Source organism: Lepisosteus platostomus, chromosome 2, assembly GCF_059453375.1.
Source record: "Lepisosteus platostomus isolate fLepPlt1 chromosome 2, fLepPlt1.hap1, whole genome shotgun sequence".
Lineage (NCBI taxonomy): Eukaryota > Metazoa > Chordata > Actinopteri > Semionotiformes > Lepisosteidae > Lepisosteus > Lepisosteus platostomus.
The window spans coordinates 34,464,801-34,490,206 of NC_142612.1; the positions used below are offsets into that span (position 1 = coordinate 34,464,801).

General features: G+C 37.3%; 2 protein-coding genes across 5 annotated transcripts in view; one reads left to right on the forward strand and one right to left on the reverse strand.

Moving 5' to 3' along the window:
* Nucleotides 1-2,741: 2,741 nt before the first annotated feature.
* Nucleotides 2,742-16,183, reverse strand: rsph1 (radial spoke head component 1). The gene is made up of 8 exons (XM_088606901.1): nt 16,028-16,183; nt 15,474-15,587; nt 11,297-11,402; nt 11,040-11,130; nt 10,289-10,424; nt 8,723-8,794; nt 4,463-4,583; nt 2,742-3,293 (listed from the first exon to the last, which is right to left on the reverse strand). Exons 1-8 carry the CDS (start codon nt 16,079-16,081, stop codon nt 3,127-3,129), a joined length of 861 nt encoding a protein of 286 aa, XP_088463027.1. The 5' UTR covers nt 16,082-16,183; the 3' UTR covers nt 2,742-3,126.
* Nucleotides 16,184-21,208: 5,025 nt separating this feature from the next.
* The window catches only part of slc37a1 (solute carrier family 37 member 1), a 30,974-nt gene continuing 26,776 nt past the window's right edge, over nt 21,209-25,406 (forward strand). For 3 of the 4 annotated variants that reach the window (XM_088606914.1, XM_088606932.1, XM_088606942.1), the window contains exons 1-2: nt 21,209-21,348; nt 25,050-25,265. In XM_088606914.1, the coding sequence (XP_088463040.1) occupies nt 25,210-25,265 (56 nt within the window). In that variant the 5' untranslated portion in view covers nt 21,209-21,348; nt 25,050-25,209. Of the gene's footprint in view, nt 21,479-25,049; nt 25,266-25,406 lie in introns of all 4 variants that reach the window. The other variant, XM_088606923.1, reaches the window with a different exon arrangement.

A 25,406-nucleotide genomic window follows, 5' to 3' on the forward strand; every position in this document is an offset into this window, starting at 1 on the left:
GTAAGAGGGATTTCGAAAATTACGTTTTTATTTTATTTCAAGAGCACTATACTGGGGCATTAGGGCCCACGTGGACTGCAAGGTGAGCACCCAATGCTGGCCCCACTAACACCTCTTCAAGTTCAAGTTTATTGTCATTATACTCATATACAGGTACTGTATATGGTATCATGAAATGCTATTTAGCTAGCTCTCAGACGATAAGTAGTACAAAAAAACAACAATACAATTGTATAATTAAAAAAAGACAGAGACAATAGGCAGTGTGCAAAAACAACGAAAAGGTAACAGTAATGTGCAAAACAACATCAGATGTGCAAAAACATGCATCAACAGAATGAAATAAAAGGATAGAAATTATGGGGAGTGAGCTTTTTGACGTAAGGCAGAGGTAGATTTTAATGTGTGTTTTGAGTTTTTGGTAAGAAAGAAGGCATTGTGAGGTTCAGATCATAGGAGAGAGGTGAGGTGAGAGTGAGAGAGGCTGGGAGTTTAATAGTTTGATAGTGCGGGGGTAAAAACTGTCTCTGAGTCTGGTAGTCCGGGCCCGAATGCTCCGGTACCTTTTCCAGATGGTAGCAGATCATACAGTCTGTAGCTGGGGTGTGTGGGGTCTTTGATGATGCTTAGAGCTTTCCTCAAGCACCGTCTGTCATAAATGTCCTGTATAGATGGGAGGGAAGCCCCAGTGATGGACTGGGCAGTTTTCAACACCCGCTGTAGGGCTTTGCGGTCAGCAATACTGCAGTTGCCATACCACACTGTGATGCAACCTGTCAGTGTGCTTTCTGTAGTGCATCTGTAAAAGTTAGTGAGGATCTGGGGACATATCTTAGCCTTCTTCAACCGTCTTAGGAAGTACAGGCACTGTTGCGCTTTCTTGATCAGACAGGTGGCGTTGAGAGATCATGTGAGGTCCTCAGCGATATGGCCGCCAAGGAATTTGAAGTTACTGACCCTTTCCACTTCAGTCCCGCTGATGTGGATAGGGGCGTGTCCGTTTTGCAGTTTCCTAAAATCAACGATCAGGTCCTTGGTTTTGCTGACGTTGAGGGTGAGGTTGAAAAAAACTTTTTTTTATCCCAGGTAGTCTCCCATCCAGGTACTGACCAGGTGCACAGCTGCTTCAGTGGGTTACCAGATATGAGTTGCAGGGTGATATGCCTGCTGGTACTTAAGTACTTTTACAGTAAGTACTTAAGCTGGATTCATCAAGATGTTAGTCGACTAGCAGCCAGCACAAGAAAAGTATTTTAAGCCCATCTGTTCCTTTCAGTTTTTTTTAAAAACAATAATGTTTTTTTTTTAAAAAAACACTAATGAAACAGTATTTGTTAACACTATGAATAGCCCCAGAGATGGATGTGGTGAATTTCGTTAGCAGGAAAGCATGCTTAGTAATTTTAATGCATAGACTACACCCAAATGTTCAGTAACTTATTCTGTTTCCTTGTGCCTTGTGTGTCAGATAGCCCTGATGTCCAGTACACAGGAAATAGATAATTAGAGGTTCAATACTAGATCTACCACTGTTGCCAATATAACCTTGCTCATAAAATTAAGCAGCCTGAGGCCTAATCCAGCAGTTTTATAGCTACTATTGTGCTTTGCAAAAGTATTTACTTGCCTTGGACTTTTTCCCTTGGACTTTTTTTATTGTGTTAAAGCATGGAACCATGATGTATTTAACTGAGAATCTGTGCCACTCATTAACACAAAGTACTCTATAATGTCAAAGTGAAAAAAAATCCAGACATTTTATTAAATTAATTTTATTTTCTCATCTTACAGTATATATCTATCTCATACACCCATTACCCAAATTCTTTGTCTAAATTTTGAAGATTACTTAAAGCTGCTAACGTTTTTCATTGTATGTCTTTAATTGTTAATGTGTTCATGTTGTGTTAAATGTACTAAACACATCAATTTCCCTTTGGGATCAATAAAGTCTTATCTATCTATCTACTATGTATTGTGTTATGTATTTTACCTGCCAGAAAAGCAAATTTCCCATCTGAGAGTTCTCTTAAGCACATTACTTTCTTAACTTATTCAAATTTTGTAGAAACTGATGATGCAGGGTGACCTATAACATTTACTGGACTGGATCTCTGCTACTCCTAATCAGAAAACGTGCTTTAGTATATTTTGATTTACAAAAAAAGCTTCTGAAAAGGACCCTTATAAAATGTTGATTCTTAAACAGAAATGATAGTTAATAAGTGATTAAATTTACAAATGATACAAAATATCGGGGGAGTGGCAAACACAGATAAAGCAGTAATGGATTTACTAAAATCATGGAAAATTACAAATGGTATAGAAATTGAAATGTTGACAAGTACGATCCACACAGGATGTAAAAACATAGACTATATACTGTATATATACTGTATATATCACATAGATAATTCAGAACAACAGGAAGCTGCACTCAAAGGGCAGGTTATGTACTGTACAATATCCTATATGCTTATCAAGAGAAAATTTTTCTATATACACATAGCAATGTGGATTTTAATTCGGTGAAAGTTGTAATCAAGCCTTACAATGGTTTAGTAAGACCTTATTTAGAATATTGTGCTTACTGTTGGACACCAAACCATTAAAAGAATAGTAATAGCCTTAGAAAGAGTTCAAAGAAAGCAACAATAATTATTCCTAGTCTAAGAGAATTGATATACATGAACAGATTAAGGTACTACAGCAAAATCACATCAAAGCAAGACTTTTCAAGATTTATGAACAGAAATAATTTATTTGTAAAATGCCAAGTATGTAATACAAGAAAGACAATATAAATATTCATAATGTATTAATGCTCTCTGTTGTTTTATGTTTGCTTACATTTAATTTAAACATTTTGTAATTTAAACTGTGAGCCAACATGGATAAACAGATTATTTATTTTAATAAATGTAACAATCCACTATTCAAAACATAGAACAAATTAAATGTGCTTGTTTGAAACCCTTATTATGTTTAAATCATTTAACTATTTTTACTTTGCTTTAAAAATGACAAAGTGTAGACCTAGTAAAAATATCTATTTATTCATGCCTAAAAGTACAGCTGTATAGTTTTTCATTTAGTGGCAGCAGTGTCTCTGACGTGCTGCAGCAGTCACTCCTCTACTTCTTTGGGGGCAGTAGATAATGCCTGAGTCCCCTCTGGCTCCACCTCAGGCTCTTTTCCCACTTCAGAAACCAGGTCTGTTTCCTCTTTGTCCTCTGCTATAGTAGGCTCAGGCCCAGTGGCCTGTATTTCACTCTCTTTCACCTCCCCAGGTGCTGCATTGAATAAACAAAATGTAAATATTTCTACATTAAAAAGGTTCTACAGCAACCTTGTTCAAGATATTTAGAGGCCCCAGCCTCTGAACTAGCCATACCCAGCTTAGTAATGTAATCAAATATCCAGTAAGAACAATAATTTCCAGGATAATCACAAAGTACAGACCCATGTTGAACTGGACAGGCTGATTCGCACATGTGTTCTTTTTCTTTCCAATCCTCTTCTGCTTGATTATTTCTTCTTCACTCTTAACACCATTTACTACCACACTGATTTAATTTATCATATGTCACTACTTTGCAAAGGGTCTGTAGGGATTGATAAGAGAGTGAAGATAGGAAAAAGGAGAATGGTTTTGGCAACGCTAGGCAGGAACTAGAATAAGGAGCCAATGGTAGGATTGGAATAATGGAGTAGCATGGGCTGAGTGAGGAAGAATAAAAAAAAGCCAAGCAGCAGATGTCTGGAGCGGACGAATGACGTTGGCAGGAAACACTACAATTGTTTAGGCAGGAGACTACCTAGGGCCTGTACTAGAACTTGTTCGGAAAAGGACAAGGAAGGAAAGAGCATATTCTGAGAATGTTGCATAAGAAAAAGTGGCAACAATGTGCTAGACAAGAAATGTGTTGCAATGCTTCAAGGTTCAAGGTTCTTGAAAAATAAGGAAAGGGGTGATGGAGTCAAGAGAAAAAGACCTCATTAATGTCCACAGAGAGGAAAGAAAGGAACGGAGAACAAAACAGGTCGGACTTTGAGGAAAGTTTAATATTATAGGACATCAGCCAAGAGGTGATGGTTGTGGAAGAGATACAGGAGAAGACAGAGTAAACAACAGAATGAAAAGAAAAGGATTTGAGCATTATCAACACCAAAACAATATTGAAAGCCATGGGAACAAGTGAGAGAACCCAAAGAACAGGAGTAGATTAAGAAATTAGGGATAGATAAGAGTAAGGACCATTTCTGTGTTATCAGAAATGTAGGGGACAAAAGTGTGCAGAGGAATAGATTGATCCACACTGTCAAAGGCACCACAGAGATCAATAAGTATTAAGACAGAGGCAGCACAACACAAGTTAATTTGTTACAATCAATAACACAGAATTGTAGTTTATCTCGAGTGTGCCAAGTAAAAACCAGAATGGAAAGGGTCGATGCCCACCTGCTGGCTGCTTCTTCAGTTCCTCGACTGGTGTCCAGAGAGTCATGGCAGTCACTTTGTCTGCCTTCCACTTCAGTACAGTGGCACTGATGGGATCCTCATCTTCCCCTTCACCTTTATCCTGGCACAGGAAACAGACCACTTTTGCTCTTTGAAGAATGTCAAACCAAGAAAATAGTGCAAACAAGAGGAAACCATTCATTCTCTACTGCTTGTTTGGTTACTAGTAACTTAATGACCCAGGAATCCCATGTTCATAAAGCATGCCACAATGACAGCTTTAACCATTTTTCTGTTTGTAAAGAAGTGTCTCTCCTATTTCTGTACACTATGCTACTGAGCTTATTTTCCATACAAACTTGTGTAATCAATCACAGTATCCCATGGATTGTCTTTCTCAATACCTTTCACAATCCTGAATTTTCAATTAAGTCAACAAAGACAGCTTTCAGAAATCTTTACACACTTATAGGATTTTTAAAATTGTAAGCTTTTTGTACCAGTTCTCTGCTTCTTCTTACCCTAAATACTAATTATTCACAATATTAGCTTTTCATGTGTGTTGTGTCTTGCTAGATTTGTACTTTTAAAATTTTATTGTGACATTCAGAAAATTAGAAACAACCCTACCTCTGAAACAAACAACATTAGTGTTGTTTTAAGAATATGTTTCTGTAAACTGCTGCCATTATTAGTTCCAGAGGTGACAATGTACAGTATGCCCAGACCATGACACTACCCCTGTGATGCTTAATAATTTGCTTAAAGCTTGGTGGAGGTATGTCATCTCTGGAACTAATGATTGCAGCAGAATTACTTCTAAAGTGTACAGAAACATTTTGTCTGCTTATGTGCTTTCATAACTATTCAACAGTGTTTCATCATGCATGATCATGCAGCATGATAATGACCTTATTGTAGAAACAAGAACAAGCAGTACTGGCTGGGGGAATATAGGCAAACAGAACGGAATAGGCACAGTGGGCAATACGTCATGCTTCACGCATATAAAATCAAAACAGCAATCTTAAATAATAACTTAAGATTAATAGTTCATAGTTCATAGTTAATAACTCACTATGAACTCTATTCACAAAGACTAAGCACAAAGGTTATTTTAAAATAAGATTCTGTTTTGATCTTCATGTTAGTGTAAAAATGACCTACTATTTTAGATTATTGCTAATTTAAGGAAAAGATTATAATAATTCCTGGGGAGATTCCTGGCCAATTCCTTGGCGAGAGTTACTGGTAAACAAGTAAATTACCAGAGCTTGAAAAGCCACTGTTGTAACAAAACATACTGTTACAAGTTCTCTCATATTGCTGATTCTGAATAAAAAGAATGTGCTAACAAGTTTCAAGAAGTCATATAAATTATTGAAAAATCAGTCATATTGCTGTCAGAAAATGTGAAACTTTTTAAAAATACGTAGGGAATGGTAAAGATAATTCCTTACATTTATATAGCACTTTTTTGGACACTACACACAAAAAGCTCTACAGGGAATGGGGACTCCCTTCCACCACTAATGTGTAACACTGCCATGATTGGTAAAGTTTTGCCAGGACACTTGAGTAACACACCTACTCTTTTCAAGAAACACCCTCAGAGTTATCCCAAATATTACTGATAAAAGCTTAAAATTATTTAACATTTTTTTGTGAAAATAGTTCAGTTTAAAGTGCAGCTGGAATAAAGCCAGAAGAAATAAAGATATGAAAAAACTGAGTATGAGCAGTATATACTATTTTTTTCCATTTTAGATTTCTAGCTTTCCGATTTTCTGAAACAGACAAGAGGTTAGAAATCTAATTCAGCCTGTTCTCTGTGAATAGGGCAAAAGCATGAGCCTGAAAGATAAAGCACTCCTGTCAAGCAGAGCTATAATTACATCTGTGCTTTCAAAAGAAGACAAAAACACAACCAAATGTGACACCCTAATCCAGACAGCAGTGCACCTCAGCTCCTTCTGCCCCAGCGAGGAAATAAACCTCAATTCCAATTTGAGCAGTATGGGAATGTACCGATTCTTTTTATTGATGAAATACATAGACCTCCTAGATCAAAGCTATTGCTGTCCACAAGCACTGCGACTGCCATACAAGTTTGACTCCTTCAAAAGAGCACAGGTATCATGTAATAGATTACCTTGTGTGCTTCTAGTATACTTTTTTTCACCTTTCTTGTAAACTCACTTTAGTGTTTTTAAATGATTGATTTTTTAAGGAGCTGTATAAAATAGTTTACTATTACTGAGGTGAGCACATTTAGGTAACTATAGTATGTGAAATAATCCTCTAAGATCTCTAGTCTTATTTATATATTGTATCTCATAGTTTTTTTCAGGCAGCTCCATTTACTTCCTTTGCTGAAGAGTACTTTAGGGTCACTGTAGTTTTCCTACCTTGTTTTTTAATATCTAGAAAATCTTCCTTCCCAAAAAAAACAGCTTCTTACTGTCACGCCCTCTGTAGCCAGACGGCACTCCTTCTCTGTCCTGTCCCTAGTTTCCGGTCTGCTGTCCTTCCGGTTCCCCTCTTTCCCTTGGGTTATATATTTCCAGGTCTTGCACTCTGTCATGGCTCAGCATTGACGTTCGGATGTCCTGAGACCCGCCTAGCATCAGGGCGCCCCACGTCCACTCCCTGAGGGCATAGGTTTCTATACGGCATTCCTGAACTCTTTGCACTAATGAGTCTGGGCTTTTTTCCCGTCTCGCCGCTACGCATATGGGTCTTTTTCCGCTCTCTTGCACCCCACGGTTAGTCCCTTTGGACGTACGTGACACTTACTTGTAAAGCAAATTTAAAGTGGCTGAAAAGCAAAATTAAATCTCAGACTGCCATGCAAGATACTTCAACAATTTGCATTATTCTACACTTTTCACTCAGGTTTTTCTTTCTCTATGAAAAAAGTCAGTTCTGTGGTGATATTCTATTGTAATTTTAGCATTTTTGTTTAGACAGTTAATCTGTAGAGATTGTTTTTTTTAAGTGAAGTAAGCTTTTTATTTGCCTGTATCTGTAAAGATAAAAAGAAATGATTTAATGAGAGGTACTGTATAGTAACTGCTGAAATTAACCAAGTACTGTAGATTTGGCTGTTAAATGTGAGGGATTACATACTATATACAGTCTGGGCTGATCCTTCGTCACGCATTCCGCACGGGCCTCTGACCAGTCTCACATTCCCACCCGCACGGTCTTTAACAAACGTTTACACTGCAACTAATTTACCTATCACTATTCACTCCCATCACTATTTCAGTTCCCCTTTTTTCTCACTTCCCCATTCACTATTGCAGATTCTCCTCGAGCTCCCTAGTCCGCATTATTTTCTTTCTGTCTAATCGTTATCAGACCCTCTTGATTGTCCCCTCGATTACAATTTAGTCTTATGATTCAGATTGTTATTCTCCTGCTGTCTCAACCATTATCAGACTTTCTTGCTTGTTTCCTGGATTTTGTCTTAGCCTAGTGATTTGGACTCTCTCCTGAGTCCTGCACAGGATCCATACTCCCTTTCCTGCCTCATGTTACATCCTTACCATTCTACCTAGAATTGTTTTCAGCAGATGATTTTGATCAATGTGAATTAAAGACACCTAAATTAACTTACTGATGTCACCTCCATCCTTCAAAAACAAGATTAATTTATCAATCAGAGAAGATTACAAAACCTATTGAATGAAATGAAAAATTTCACATTCAGCCTAAAAAGAAATACAGCCTGTTACATTCATTTTTTAAATAATTTAACACTCCATTGAATTCTGATGCATAAACTGTAAGGTGAACGTTAATTAACACTAATTAACACAGTGTTAATTTACACTCACAACGTTGACTGTTGAAATGATTGCCCTTCATATTGCACTGCATGCTTTTTTGCTTGGTTATAAAAAAACATTTTCACAATCAAATAGAATCTTAGGAATACAATGCCAGAAACACCCTGCAGAAATCTTGCTGAACTAAACATTAATACTCAATTCAATGAAAACAATGCTCAAACATGCCTGTAACATTCTGTAAACGCACCATGGACAATGTGACAGCTCCTTGTGGCTTCCATCTTAATCTGTCATATTGTAAATAGTTTGGACAAGATTTAACCATCTCCTGGATGTACACTATAAGTGTGAATGAGGGGCACCCTTTTGGAGTCCACTGCATGTTTTTAGGCAAATAGTGTGGATGCTGTCAATACAGAATAGGACAACAATGAACAGTTCTACTATTGGTGCTTCTGCCTACCTGCTCCACATGTAGAAACTCTCCATGCTGCTCACAGCCAATGTCAAAGACATACTTCCCAGTTCCAAAAGGCTAGAAACAAAGCAAAGCCATGTTAATAAACACTGTGAATTAGGTACATTTTCACTTCTTCATCTTCTACTGTTTAAGTAGTGCCAATGTAAGGGTACACATCCAACCTATTTAAAAAAAAGTATATCCTTTCTAACATCTACTTTTCCTGGGTTCGTACAATTTAGGCAGTGCAATACCACATAATCCCAAACTAGGCTTCTGCAAAATTTTAAATATGTAAATAGTTGTATCTCAAGATACAATGAAGCCAGGAGTGACACCAGTTATTCAGGCAGGCATATATATTTTTGGGGGGTGGGAGTACATTTTCTCCTAGAAATGTCATTTGACACAACTTGAAATGTGTATTTTTTGCTTACATTAATCTTAATCAAAAACAGTGTAGTTTTAATGCTATACTACTTCTTAAGGACTGATCTCATGAGATCTCAGAAGCTCAGCATGACTGGGCCCAAACAGTATCCTTTGACACTGTTAACAAGAATATGGGTGTTAACCCTAGTGCCCAAATTAAATTCTCATCGAGGTTTGCACAATCTGGCCTATATAAAAATTTGGTTGATCTGCAGTGGAAGTACAGTAGATCAAATGGGGCTACAGAATGGCTACCATGAACTTGAGTGTGTGGTACATTTCACCAGAGGATGACATGGATCTCTTCCTATATGTAAAGTGCTATGTAAATCATTGATTAAGTAATAATTATAATTGATCTTCTAGGAAAACCTTGGCTGCTGCTGAACTAGATGGTGGATATTTTTCCCCCAGACAACACATTTTAGTACAAAGGTCCTGATTACATGTGGTCAATAAAGATCACACAGAACAATTTAAGAGTAGGGGTGCTAATCCTGAACTACACTTCTCTACACTTGGCTACACTTAGATTCAGCCTTTCTTAATTTCACCTACATTTCCCCATCTAGTTTAATTGCCCAGTAATCTCACACTTCTCAATATTATGATAATAAAACCATCTTATTATCCTTTGGTGTTAAAAGTACTAAGTACTGAAATTAATTAAAAAATAATTATTAACAACCAAATAAAAACAATTTATACAATTCAGTGTATTTGTCCTGTAATGTGCCAAAATACACAAGGTCAAAATATGTGGAACCTCCAGTCAAGTTAATTGATAAACTTTCTCAAGGATAGGCATAGTTGGAATGAAGAGTATGAAGAACATTTCATCTTCACCAGATTTTAATCCCTAATGGAAAGTCTAGTTCAATATACCTATATACCATCTTCAACAATCTGATCTGAAGGCAATCCTGCTCTAAAAATAGACTTGAATTAGGTTCAGTCTTTCTCAGAACTATGATGAGTACACAACATGTACACAGTTCAACTGTTTTTGTGTCAGGGAGAACAGCGGGTTTTATTCAATAGGGGTTCACAGTTTTTTCATCAATAACTGTATGATACAAAATATTTTGTGTAATTAAATATTAAAATGTTAACATTTGAGTTGGACTCGCAACTTGCATTGCTGTTGACGAAGTTTCCTTGAAATCGGTGGTTAAGGTGGATGCATTCTCCTGCTCCCTCCTGTTTGCCCAGTGCCCAGGTGCCAACATACTTTGATCCTGTATCTGCATAGGTGTACACACCCTGCCCATGCCTGAAAAGAAAAAAAATGAAAGAAATGAGCACGTTTGCTTGTTTCCACTTCAACTTCCACATCTGCATAGATGACATGGAACTATATGCGTAAACTTCATTTTGATAAAGTGTTGAAAGGTTAAGGGATTGGTGCAGCAGTTTAAATATTGCTTATCCTTCTGTACTTAAGGGGTTACTGAGAACAATATCTGAAAATTGCAATATCAATACTAACTGCACTGTTCACTTCTTCACTGTATAAATACTGTCTCACTTTTTAGTTTTAGCACACAACAGCTATTTTTTTAAATTAAGCATATATAATTATCAAATGGCTAGAAATGTCATAATCCAGATATTCCAGGCAACAACTGTCTTATTTTCAAGTGGTGTCACTCCCAAAAAGCAGTGCAAAGGATTTAATTCTGTAACCTTAACAGGGTTGAATTACTACCCTTTAAGTAGACTTAATTAGATTTCATAATTAAAAAAACAGTATTTGCTCCCAAAATTCTCCTGCAACCCTTCTATAATTCTCCAGAACATCAGTGAAAATAAGAATGTAATAAGTAGCAATATGCAGCATGAGAAAATCAGAATGGAAACCCTGTTTTTACAAGTCAGAAAAATATACCTTTGATGATTCATCCACTCTCCATCATAAGTGTCTCCATTTGTGTATGTGTACACTCCATGACCTTGCCTCTGATCATCAACCCAGCCACCTGTGAGGGACCAACAGGTATATAAGAAACTTCAAAGTGTTAGCATGATAAATAAAAAAATAAAACCACACAGAGTGGTACTATATATATATATGTGTGTACTTTACTTAATGTTTCCCCAAAAATATTTCACAAATTTTACATTGCAAACTAGGAAAATGCTAACCTTCATATTTTGATCCATCAGGGTAGTAGAAAGTACCTTGTCCATGCTTCTTATTCATGTAATATTCACCAATGTAACGAGCACCATTTTTAAACCTATAGGTTCCCTGTAACACAATAAGCGGGATAAGATTTAGATTGTCCTCTCCTACAGCGGTACAGTTATCACATGAGGGGGAGACAGAGAGCTGAAGATTTAAAAAAAAGAACAAATAAGACCAAATGAATTTGCAGGGAATTACAGTATGCAAATACAAATATTTCAGATAAGACATTAGAATAATCAAAGATTTCTTTTTGACGATGGTTATTCATTTTACCCGTCCACTTACTCTCCATCTGTGTTCCTTTACAAGGATTCCAGGATTCTTATTCCAGAATGATATGAAAATGAAACCAAAATTATCCTTCAACTACTGTATGTTCTCACCTTCCCCCAACTCTCAATGATCAATTCATTACTTCATTCATTTACAGATTTCTGGGTTTTAAACGTCTTCTGGAAATCATGTCCCAAATTTCCATATCATTGAACAAACTTTCTCACTTCCTACACCCATTCTCACATATTATTGCTTTTGTCCTTCTTACTCAACCTCTCAACAACACGCCTTCTCCCCACCTCTTTCTCTCTTTCTTCCACACACCTGAGGAAGTCCAACAGGCAAAATATTCTTTCTATTTTTAAGCATTGAATTAAAATCACCCTGCTCACACATTTATGCAGTTTGACACTCAAGACACTTGTACTCACAGTTTGACTTGGGAGACACCAAGGCACTTCAGTGTGCTTCAAAAGCAGATAGAACAAAAAGCTTTAAAAACTTGATTTAGGGAATGATTCCAGGGTTGGAGCAATGAAAATCTGTGCTTAATGTCCAAATTCAGCAAATGTTTAACACTGACCACCTATTCACTTTAAAGCCCATGCAAAAAGATGCTTTCAAATAACACTGTTATAACAGTAACACTGTTCAGCAGTTTGCATAGTCTCATCACTGAGATGAACAGAGAACAATTTTTCCTTATAAAATGTAAAGTAAAAGAATTAGCAACTTTCATCTCAGCTGAGAGAAAGCCTAATTTACAAATTACCAATATGCACCTTTAAAGCAGTTTTACAAACCTGTTCTGTTTAAGTGCCCTGTTAAACATGGAGACAGATGCTCGCCTACATTAATTATTCAAACACAGTTTTGGAGGCACAAATATGATAAAGATCGCCATGAGCATTCAGAGGCTACTTAGCAGCAGCTTTTACAAGCCATGGGTGAAGGCTAAACAACACTCTAGTAAAACAGTGTGAGGATTAAAACTTAATTTAAAAAGATATAAAAAGGGTAGGCTTTCAACATTTATTTGCCGAGAGTCTTTACTGCAGACTTAACTCAGCATGAAATGAGCTCTTCGGAGATGTCTCTGCTATCAAATGTTTAGCTACTAGAGAAACAATATGGTCTTCTGTATTACAACAGGTTCATGTTGTTAGTGTTTCCTGGAGAAAAGTAAGGAAAAAAGTGGCAAGATCTGTGGCAGTCATCCAAAGCAATATTGGCATTTAAGCACTGGAGCAGGAGAACAGGAAGAAATCATCAGCATCACAGTTGGCACTGCTGGTCATGCAAGTGGACAGCACAGTCCACCCACAACAGCTGCCAGGTGGGCTGGATATTTTCACTTCCATCTCTTGCAAGGTCTCGAAACATTTTGAGTCAAGGGAAAAAGGACAGAAAAGTCTTCCATTTTATTTTAGCAAATTGTATTGTAATCTGAATATCTTAATAATGAAAGATTTCTCATTTTATATCAGGGTCCATTCAACTAAGTCAGCTCAATTGTTGTTAAAGATTATATTCTTTGTGGCTACCGATGTCCCCATTTTTACAAATTTTACTATAATTTTATCAATATCCTGTGCCTATCCTGACATTACACCTCTTAGTGTCATACCTCTATACCTGTTTTGCTTTATTCTAACTAGTGAAAATAGCACAAATGTCACTTGGGGGTCAAAAGTTGTTGTGGTAGAACAAGTTACTTATACAGCCATCGTATAGCTTATAGAGAACCTTTTTTATACCATTATATTATAAATATGGAAACTCCAAAGTTCAACTTTGACTCCATTTTGAAGATAATGTTCTGACACACACTGTAATGTTGGTACAGGGAAAATAATGTACAACATGTACACATAACTACTATTACAGGATGTCACAGGAAACAAAAATGTCAAAGCTCCCATGAGCCTCATATATGAACTTCTTGAAATCTCATGATCAATTACAACACATCTAACTACAGCTCTTCAAACATATCCCAATGTATTAAAGTGTCTGCATCCTGAGTACTAAAGTTGTAAAACAGAAGACCACGAAATCTGTGTTAAGTGCAGGGTTTACATTTTAATGTGTAATTAATTAACTTTAGTTTCCTGGAGAATGTTCTAAGTTTCCCAGGAGCTCAGTACACTTCAGCTGCTTTCTAATCAACACAGGGTCGGGGCACTCTCATTGTCCTCCAACTGTCTAACACCACAGAAGTGAATCTAAGAATCTATGAGAGTCCTAAGGAATAACAATGCATGAAGAGGTGGTCTGAAGCTTAAATAAACAGTCCAAAGATAACAGTACTTCAAGTGCACTTTAGTTTAACAGCTTCAAAACTCAAGAGACCCCAGTCAATCTGGCAACCATAATCCCCTAGTCTCCCTATTTATTTCCACTGGGGGCTGTGATGTCTTATGGAGAGAAGCTTTTCATACTGGCAGCCACAACCAGCGTTTCCAGAAAGTTCCTTCCCACCACGTGGCAAGAGATTCCTTTCTAATCTGTAGGTACCAGTCTTCTGACAACAGCCCCCAAGGTCTGAGTCCAAGGCAACACAGCATCTGATGCAAAGCCACCTCCCTATTCTCACACTCCCAGGACAGCTGAATATAGACCAGGCCAGAGGGAATACAGGCTGGCAACATAACAGGCATTAAGACATGAACATAATTACAGTGGCTTGCTCACTCCCTTCCAATGATGTCCATTTTTTAAAATTATGTATTTTTATTGTTTTTAAGGCGTGTATTTTTAATCAAATCTTGAAAACTCAAATCTATAATGTACATGATTATTCAGAAAAGTTCAATATCAGCAAAAACTGGAAAGAAAAAACAATAAAAACATATCGTTTGTATTATATGCACTGCCCTATGTAATTACTTGGTGGAATCACTTTTGGTAGCAAATACAGTTGTGAGTCTTTGCAGATAAAGTCTGTTCCAACGTTGCGCACCAAATTTTTCAGTCTTCGTTCATTCTTCTTTGCAAACCTGCTCAAGCTCTATGACGTTGTTTGGGAACCTGCTGAAAGGTGAATTCTTTCCCAGTTTTAGGTCTGTGCATTCCAGGGTGCAGTTGGTAGAGAACCATAAAAAAAAAACAAAACATACAGTACAGCTGTAATAGCCACCAAAACTGCATCCATTGAGTATTGACACAGGGGAGAATAAATATGGGACATATTTTAGTTTTTAATTTTTCTTTGCAGTTTTTGCTTTCATTGAACTTCTTTCACCCAGAAATCTGTGTTCACATTTAAAATCTGAATAAAAATATTGGCTAATAGACAAAAAAATGTTTATACTGTACATGGTACAGGACATCATTGGAAATGGATTATTACTGATAGAGGATGAATGCTTTTGCAAGGTACTGAATATACTTTACAGCAAATAAGTCTGCTAGTTTTCTGATATTTAGGAAAATTCATTTTTTTTCCCCATAAAGAGGTGCCTCCTTCTCTCAGTTTTTACTGGTGTCCTCTAGTAGTTCATGATCATTCTGAAGAATACCCCAGGGTAAAAGCCTTTAAGGATCTCTGAATAGTTCAAGAAGGTCCCCTCATAGATTTCTCTGTTCAAGACTTAAAATGTTTGGTTCCTTCAGTCTGGCAATGTAGGAAATTACCTTATACCCCAGAATGTATCTAGTTGCTCTTTCAATAATGGATTTCAGAGCATCAATTCTACCACTGTCCTATGACATTTTGTGACCTCCTCCATAAGGTTTATGCACAGTATGTCCTAATCCTGTGTTTAACTTTTTAGTCATTTTCACAATCAGGACACATTCTGTCACTGTTCACATATTAAATCTGAAAGGTTTACCATAGTTTTTTTTTTTTACCTGTCCATTCCTTTGTCCGTTTTCATACTGTCCTTGATAAGTATCCCCATTAGGCAGGACAGCCTTCCCCACTCCGTGCCTCTCCCCGGCGTCATTGCGATCCCCTTCGTACTCCTTGATCGCCAGGCATTGCAGACAATTAAGGAAGAGCAATTAGAAACGCTTATATGAAGAAAACGTGTTTCACAGGCGTACCTAAGAGAACAGGGCTTTCAGCTGCCGCCAGTTCAGCAATCCAGCCGTCCCGGCTGTATTGGTATTCATCCTCAACCCAAATGACTGCTTAAGTAGACTAATTTTAAATTTCACGAAACGTGAAAAAAAAACAGAACAAATGTAATACAGAAATAACTCATCTCATCTAGCTAAAGGAATACATTTATTTAGTTTAGTTAGACTTATATCTCTTTTTTAAAATGTCTTAATTTATTTTACTTTACAATCGAAGTACAGGCCCTACTCGTTCATACGTTTTGCTTTCAGGAGGTGAATTTAGAAAAATTCTACCAGTTAAATCTTACTATAAGAATAAACAAATATTAATTGCTACTAACCCCGAGGTAGGGTCCATGTTCTTCTTCAAATTCCTCGGATCCCACGTCCGACATAGCGCACAGCCCACCGGAGAGACTTTGCAGTCCCACAGAGATGGATACTAACTTAAACCTCGGTAGCCTAGCAACCGTAAGCGTTTGTTTTGGTAATGGATTCCATGACAACTGGGAGAAGTTTCAATTCAGACATCGCGGCCGCCGTACTATCCTGAACCCACAGGTTCGATTAAATACGTGTTGTAGTGCGACTGAGTATAGAGGCTGTACTGTGAGAATTGTTTGACTCATTTGTTTAGTTTTTTAAATCAAAGTGATGACGACGGTTTCTTCGTTTACTTCATATACATGTCTGAGAATTGTTTTTTTTCCTGGACAAAACTAATTTTAACCTCACAGTCCTTTAGTTATTACTGCATGCATACTGTATGTATTCGTGATATGTATTCTGTTTGCTTTCAGATATCACTCGGATAAAATTTGGATTGAATGTAATGTTCCATGAGAAATGCATTAAAATACAGAAAGTGACTTGAGTTAAAAACAAACAGTACATTAGTAAGAGTAACAGCAAATGTTTACCCTGCAAGCATCCTCGCTACAGGTAGGTACAGTACTGGAGTTGTCAGCTGTCTCTGTAATGTCCAGACACTTCTCAGAACAGGGTTTTATAGGTGCCTCAGACTGAAATAAATTAAAGCAAACCTTTGTTAAATTTACATTGCTGCTTAATTACCTGATAAATGTCCTGTGAATGTGATAGCTTTACCTGATTTTTTTTTTATATACGAACTGCAAGAAATCACACAATTGTAATTCTACATACATAAATATTTACTTTTCACTTACTGTATGAATGCAATTGTTTTTTAATAAGTAGTACAATGCTACAGCATTATGGATTGGGCACAAACACTCATAGGGCTGTATTCCTCTTATTAAGTCATAAGACTACATGTGACTTTTGAATGTGGTTGTCAGCTCACCCGGTATCTCAGTGATCAAAGAGCCCCAGTCAAGTCATCTTGAATGTATATCATAACATAATGTAAAAAAGGCAGGCCAGTTTGGCCCTAAAGCACACTGCTAAATTAGCATGAACCAGATGTTGGGTTCACACAGATGGGAAAGTCTGCTTTTATACATATTACTATTTCTATTGTAGTAAATTCTCAATGAAATGGTTGAGCTACTGTATCTTCTAGAAGGCTTCCTCAACCATGGAGTGAGGAGATGGGCCATGTGCTTCACTTAAACTGTCATACTGTATAGAAAAACCTCTGGAAGTGCACTATAAATAGATGGTTTATTTTGTGTTATCAGTCATTTTTACAGAATGGTACTGCTGTCATACTGTATAGACAAACCTCTGGAAGTGCACTATAAATAGATGGTTTATTTTGTGTTATCAGTCATTTTTACAGAATGGTACTGCTGTGTGATTGAGTTTGTGACACCCGTTGTGTGTCTGGTGTCTGCATAGGCTGTCACTACCAGCCTTCTTACACTTTGGCACCTTCTGGCTGCACTTCGTGCTCTCTGGTCTTCACTTTAGTCCATTGGTACAGACCTCCTGCCATTCCCCATCGGAGCTGGGGAATTACAGCTGAGTCTCCTGCTCTCCAGCCTTTAAAACCACATGTTCATTAACATCCCAGTGGGCAGCCCTTCCAGGTCAGCAAATCACCAATCAGTCTTCCATTTCACCTTTCTTTTTTCTCACAGTTCACACAAGTACTTTTCTCTCTCGGTTTTGTCTCACTTGTGCATGGCCAGACAGGAAAAAAGACCTGTCCATCAGAAATTCTTTGCAAGAAACTCCCCACACACACACACACACACACACACACACACACACACACACACACACACACACAGTCTTCCTGAACACCATTCACTGATTCACATTGTTTGAATCAGGCACTTCAAACAATCAGACTTCTGCTTGAAATACAAGGATGTATTTCACTAGGCTGTTCCTCAGAGCCCCAGCAGAAAGTGTGGAGTCCATTCCAGCTTTTCACATGCCTCTGCGACACCCACAGGCTACAACACTTCCATGGCCACACCTGCACAAATTATCTTCAAGAGACCATGATCACACACTCACACAGCAGTCAAAGTGCTGCTTTTCTTGCACCTCTGCAGCAGGCAGTAATCAGGTACTTAACCACACTGTGTCCCCCCTGCACAGTGAAAACAAACACTTTAGCATTTCCACAGCACAAAAGTAATTCATGTTGGATTCAGGAGAGTTCTCCATTGACATGTATTTCAGCTTTTAGAGGAGTGACATTCTACTCCCTTTCCAATCTGTGCTGTCTCTCTGCATCCCAGGGGAACCCGTGCAGTCTCTCTCTTGAGAGGTTAGACATATCATAACTGATCAATACATGAAATGGACACAGGCTGACATCCTCTCACAAGGACCTTATTTTCTTTCAAACTAAGCACTGAATTAGTTAATTGATCTGATTCTTAGTTTAAGATTAAACTGATCTTCATCCACTGAGGTCTGCAAAAGCATTTTACTTACACCAAGAATTAAAAAATTCAGGAATATATCAGCTGGCTCATTTAGACAACATGAAACAGCATTCATCTATAATATACATATATAATTTATTATTATATCTATACAATTAATATGTTTAAGTTTCTCAAATGCATTTCACAAATGTAAAATATATTGTATAATTAAAAAATAAAAATACTTAACTATTCAATATATTATAGCAATGAGGGAAATTAATCAAATTAATTTCAAAATTGATTTTAAGCTTACACCAAAAACATTAAAATCTTTATCATTGCTTTTTAGACATCAAGCGCTACTTGATTTTCCTTCTTATGCAAAGAAAGGACAAAGATGCACCTGAAGAAAAAGAATTCAGTGCTGGGTCAAAGGGTAGATTAAGTTCCTCTACACGCATTTTGGTGGATGTACATAGTATTTTGGTGAGAGAGTGCACATCATGCAGCTTTCAATACCTTTAAATGCACATGAACTTGAGTAAAACCCCAAAGTGGTGGCTGTCTGTTGGTGGGTCTTGCACAACACAGGACACATGCAGCATACCGTAACAGAGAAAAAAAGAGAAGGGATGCCCTTGTTTTACTAAGTACAAAATTACAGTCTTTAAGAAAAGAAGAAGTCTAAGCAAACATATTTAAGAAGATATAATCCAAGATCATTTATATGAGCCTTACTAACATCTTCTGTTACCTGTCTGTAGCCTGGCAGCTAATCTGCTTTCTTATGTACAGTGCATAGACAAACACACTGACAGAATCACAGTCAACAGTCAAATGCAAAGGGTCTTTAGAAGGTACTGACCCTCAGCTTTTCCAGGTATAGGTTCTCCTAAGTCTGTTTCAGGTTCTCACTTAAAGGCTTACCTGATACTATATTAATATTTTCTCTTTTCTCTTTCTGTCCAGCTCAGTAAATCTCCAAATCCCCTCCATGTCAGACTCTATCAGGATTTAAGAACATATAAAGGACTTAAAGGACAAATAAAGGCCAGGATTTTCCTCTTTTAAAGCCTGTTTCATGCAATTTCTGTCAGGTGTGTCTGGTTCAACCGAAAATATATTTCCTCCTTTAGTCGCAGGGCTTTCTGGAGCTCCTAGTGTTGCTCTACATAGCTCTATTTCATGCAGACACAATTACATTGTATTTTAATTTTCCAACCAGTCTTACTTCGCCTACTAGATGAAATCCCTAGCTTTGTAAAACCTTTACAAATGAAAAATAATTAAGTAGGAGCAATTAAGCAACATACAGAATCAGCTTAAAAACTAAGCCTTAAATTAATAAATACTCAGAACATATATTGCAAATGACAGGCTTTTAAAAATATATTTTTGTTAACCAAATGAAAAGACCAGTAATTGAATACATATTCTGTTTATAGTGTTCCGCTCACAATGCTACAAATTATTAAGTGCCAATTCTAAAGACCCTGTCAGATCTTACACTGTGTGTTTCACATTTCCATTCAGTATAAATTGATTAGTGTTTGCAATTGAGGTTGGAGGAGACAAGGCTGCTGACAAAAGTAATTGAGCAACTAAAAAAATACTCATTTCTCAATTACCTTTTGTAGTCCATCGTTGGCTTAATTGGGCCAATTTAGCAGCTTCTCCAACTTTGTCAAGAAGAGAGAACTATCAAACCTGCAGACACACAGATGCAAGAGTATTTTTAAATGGATATTAATTGCCCTAAAATAACATTCCATTTGATCTGAAATGTATGTGTACAATTTTTTTTTAACTCTTTGACCTAAAATGTAGACAAGAGCTGCTTCTGGCACTTAGAAACACTTTGTGTGCCGGTGAAGCTATTTCATTATCTCTAAGGTTTAAAGTTAGGGACTTACTTATTTGTGCAACCAAAAGTTGATGTTCATATTGCTTTGGGGTTGTACTGACCAACAAAATATAAATATTAAATAAGACATCCACAACTATGAATCAGTCTGGTGTACTTGTAAAACGTTTAACTCTCTTAATTTGCACCAAAAATTCAAAATACACTTTTCTTAATTAACGTGTCACAGCTTAACTAAGCTACGTTTTGAAATTTGCCCCGACCCATATGAATCAAATTTCACCGCTTCATCAAGGTGTTTATGAACCTGGTTATTTATTCCTTATTAGAAATGACGAGAGATTAAAATAATCCAGCCTCATTATCGAATTGTAGTATGTTAGATTTTAAAAACAAAATGTGAAAATACGTGTATTATATTAAAAATAAATTCGTTAGACATTAATATAGATGTAAGAACGATCAATTCAAAGACATACAAACTATACTCTTGTAGTTTAAGAATTAACTTCTGAAGTCTAAAATAGGTTTTAATCCTGTCTGTTAATTATTTAAAACGTTACAAATGGTCACAATGAGGAAATACATTGTTCTCGTTAATATTTTTGGTATTATATTGCGTTGAACATCAGCTGGAGGAGAACATATTGATAATTTGGAACATTTAAATCTAGTTGTGAACAGTATTTGTGCAGTTTTGAAATAGTGATATCTGGAGTGCGTTGAAGCTCTCTCACGTAGTGCAATTAAAAAAGAAACAACCTTTTAGAAATTCGCCCTTTATGCATTTCTTTTTAAAATATGTTTCCTTGTCGCTTTGCCACACCAAAACAAGTAAAGTAAAGGTATCACGTCAGACCGGTTCCTGGTTTTGACGTCAAGAAGAGCTCGGAGCTCTTCAACAGACTGGCGAATCAGGAAGTACAGCAGTACCTTACTTGACAGTCAGACGCATGAAGTGATTCACCTCAGGTTCTTCAGTTAACCGGTAAGTAAAGGCTGTAATGTCTACAGACATGTCTTGCTGCATTTGGAAAATATTTGCTTCAAGTTATTACAGCAACCATACTCTCTTCGTGGGCTAGAAATGGCTGCAATATATAACTATTCCTTAACAGGTAAGGATGCAATTTGAGGAGTACTTCCGAAATGAAATTATCTTCATTAGGATTTCGTTTTGTTGTTGTTGATATCTCCAACCTTACAGATCTAAGGTGTTTATCTAATGTTTATGCTAACGTTGGGAGGAATAATCCGATCGCTTCCCAACTAAACTTTTAATGTTGTTGTATCTTAACGTTATTCGTATTTGGTAAACTACAGCTGACAAAAATTAAAATTATTTGCAAAGATTTTTTAAAACACCTGATTTACAGTTCTGTGTGCTAATTAAGATCATTTGCTGTTTATAAGGAAGTGCTGTTCAGAAAGGCAGCTTTAAGAATTTTCACAGCCTACATCACCGCACAAACTTTTTACGAAGACAATATCACGTCGTCCTTCAACGGGTATCTTTAAATAGGCAAGACAACAAGGTACAGTACTCTTTTGAAAAAAGAGTGCAATCGTTATTAAGACCCTTAATCTTAGTTTCTGGTCGCCAAGTTTCTGTTTAACCTGAATTACTTTTCCGGCCCTGGCAACACCAACAATGACAGCTCCATTCATATAGGCGTGTGTGAGGCGTGTTTCAAGTTACACTGTTACGGTTGTCATAGATAGTATTGTGCCATAGTCTCCCGTATAAGAAATTGGGAGCAAATGAATGTGTTAGATTCGAACCCACAGCTGCTTCTGTCATACCACATCCTTACGAGGAAAAATCTATCTAATCAAAACCTTGCAGACCTTCAACAATTTCAAACTGTATAAGCTCCCAATCGATAATGGCCATGTACATCACACCGTAGAATTATACAGTAAATGCTATTTCTTAACACCTCTCTGGTTTCCTTCCACAATGAAATAATATCCTGATAGACTCATATAATATTCACTTATAGTTTTATCACGTCTTTATTATATTCTTACCTTTTTTGTGTAAGCCATATTCTCGAAAATGTTCTAGTCGTTATTTAGCTGTTGGACGTCTGCTTTCACAACATAGGTGTAATCTCGATTCATAAAAGGGAGTTCTTTCAGCAGTACAGTTAAAAAAAGAGATCGAAGAGAAAGTGTAATTTCCTTTCCTTTTTATCAGAAATAGCACTCAGTGGATGACCCGTCCCAGAAGTGGTCGCTAAAGAGCGCTATCAGTCCCCCAGGGGCGTATGTATTCGCAAGAGTCTCATGCGCAGATACATACACCAGACAAACCTCCGTAAATTTAGCAATGTAAATCCAGTATTATAAGAACAGTTACTATTTTGTTTTTAGCTGAATTGCTCCTTCATCGACTATTTGGTCCCACCTCGCTTCTCTTTGCCCTGCCAGTACCTAGAACGTCCCAACAAAATGTTTCGGACAGTTTCAAGCTAGGAGTTACATGCTGAGTAAAGTAGTGGCAAGAGGGAGCAGTGTTTTCCACGACAGTTCATGTTTAATATACAGTATTAATGCAACTGTGGCACGTTACCAGTGAACAGCGTTTAGCAAATAAAAGCAGTGTCACTTTTATCTGTACTTGTAATTCAAGACTGAGTATTCCCCAGGCTTATTCCATGTGGTATCTGGTCCTGGCCCTGCGCTCATATTGAATACAGTTCACACAACTGAACGTTAATGTAGTCAGCATGCATTATTTTTTAGTAATGTTCGATTAGTTAATGATGAATATGCAACTGTCCATGTAATATGGGAGTTAATTGTTGTTCATGTTTAACTAGTGTCAGTATTTTCCTTACTGGATTGCTTTATAATGCAAACTAATTATAATAATTAATCAACTCCATGATTTAATCAGAAATGGCATAGTGAAATGTGCAATAGTTAGCATCCCTTCCATACAGTGATGGGGCCCTGGGTTCAGTTCTTTGGGTGGTATCTGCATATTGTATGTTCTCCCTATGTTCATCTAGGTTTCCTCTGGGTGCTACAGTTTCCTCCCGTTAATTGGCATCTGGGGTAACTAGTCCTGGTGTGACTTTGTGTCTGTGTGTGCCCTGAGATGGGTCATCCAGGGTGTATTATGCTATGTGCCTGTTGCTTGCCAGGATAAGCTCTGGCTTCCCCATGACCCTGCATTGAATAAAGCTTTTAAGAAATGGATGGATGATTTAATAACTAACAGTGGTGGGTGGGCATTGAAATAGTGCAAAGTTGTACATTTGTATATCTTAATGCATGTTTGCAGGGAGAGAAGAGAGACTAGGAATCAAAGTATAAAACAGACATTTCAGAGTGCTGTAATTGGAGAAAAACCATAAAATCCAACATACAGACTCCATAGACACTGGTTCTGAAGGTCAGAGCCAGGAACATGGAGCTCTGAAACAGCAGTGTTAATTACCTCTCCACCATGTCCCCTCTTTTCATTCTGCATCAGTAGAAACCAGAAATTCACTAATCCCGGCTTCGTACATTTAACTGTTACACCTATAATACAGAAAGACTAACTGCATATAATATTCCTAATGTATTTAATTAAACATTGTGGCAAATTGTAAGCAATACAAAATAGAGCAAGAAATGTAAAATACTTTCCAGTTAGTTGCTTGTTAGAAAAGGGAAACATCTTTTTATCCTTATTTTTTTTTTGTTTCTTCATATGTCCTATGTGACTTTACAAGATGCCCATGGATGGACAGTACAAAGCTTCTTTCTAGCAGTGTGTGGTCCATTCAGTTATATATATATAACATTACTTTATTAACCCTTTACAATTTCTTGCATTAGGAATTATCTTTTCGCATACCCCAGCTTGCTCTCCATGAGACACACGGATAGGGAGAGAGCCTGGGGTCAGAGCGCAGGGTCTGCCATTGTACGGGGCCCCTGGAACAGTTGGGGTTAAGAACCTTGCTCAGGAGCCCAACGGAGTAGGATTCCTCTGCCGGCTGCAGGATTTGAACCAGCAACCTTCTAGTCACAGGCACAGATCCTTAGCCACAGAGCCACTGCTCCGTGGTGTTACATGTTCTTTTCATACATCCCAGTGAATGAACCACCTGTGGTTCCTATAAATCCCAGTTAGCAATAAGTCATTTTTTTTTTGCTGAGATTTGCAATAGCAAAATGCATATATGCATTTTTAAACAAAATTAAATCCTCAAGTATTTTTCCCAAGTATTCCAAAGTATTCTCAAGTATTGTGTGTTTTTTACATCTTGGCCTACAGGTTCAAAAACTGCAGCCGCTCACAGGTGAGAATGATGAAGCCAAGGCAAACACCTCTGACCCAGAGATCTTCGAACCACTCATCTTTTAACACATCACACCCTCTTAGCAGAACAGCAGTGCCAATTGGAGGAGAGTCGTGTCTCTCCCTCACAGCATGAATGCCTGCAAGCTCCTGGGAAACTGCAGGGTATGCTGTGTTGGTGAGAAAGATCTGGCTAACTAATTCTACTCTACTCTCAGATCAGCCAGTTGTGCACAATTGCTTGAGGGAATCCCAGTAACAGCTGAATAATGACATGACCCAGGCTCTTTCCTATGATCATTTGAGACACTCAGTAATCCCCAAGAATATATATTTTTAAAATCTGAAATCTGTTCTTGAAATTAAATGCTCTTTTGTTTATCTTCCAGTGTACAAATGAATATATTTCCCTGAAGAATACTTTTGGAATCACTGCCTTTTGATGCCATGTAGCCGTGCCATAATTTTTCAGAATTTCATCTCTTGGCAAAAGTGAATCCTTCTTCCCCAGCTTTCTAGTCCAAGTGCTAGAGAGTTGACAGAAAGTAAATGGCTCCCATTCCTCCAGGAATTCGACTCTTGTCTTCATTTACAAGAGATCAATGGTGAGTGTCTGAGTACATTCCTACGGTGTATGATTAGTCATTTACTACTAAAACATAATTGAATTTACTAAAGCAGATATAATGGGTTCGATGTGCACTGTGTTCCAAATTTTGAAGCCCATTGTACAATTTAGAGGGAAA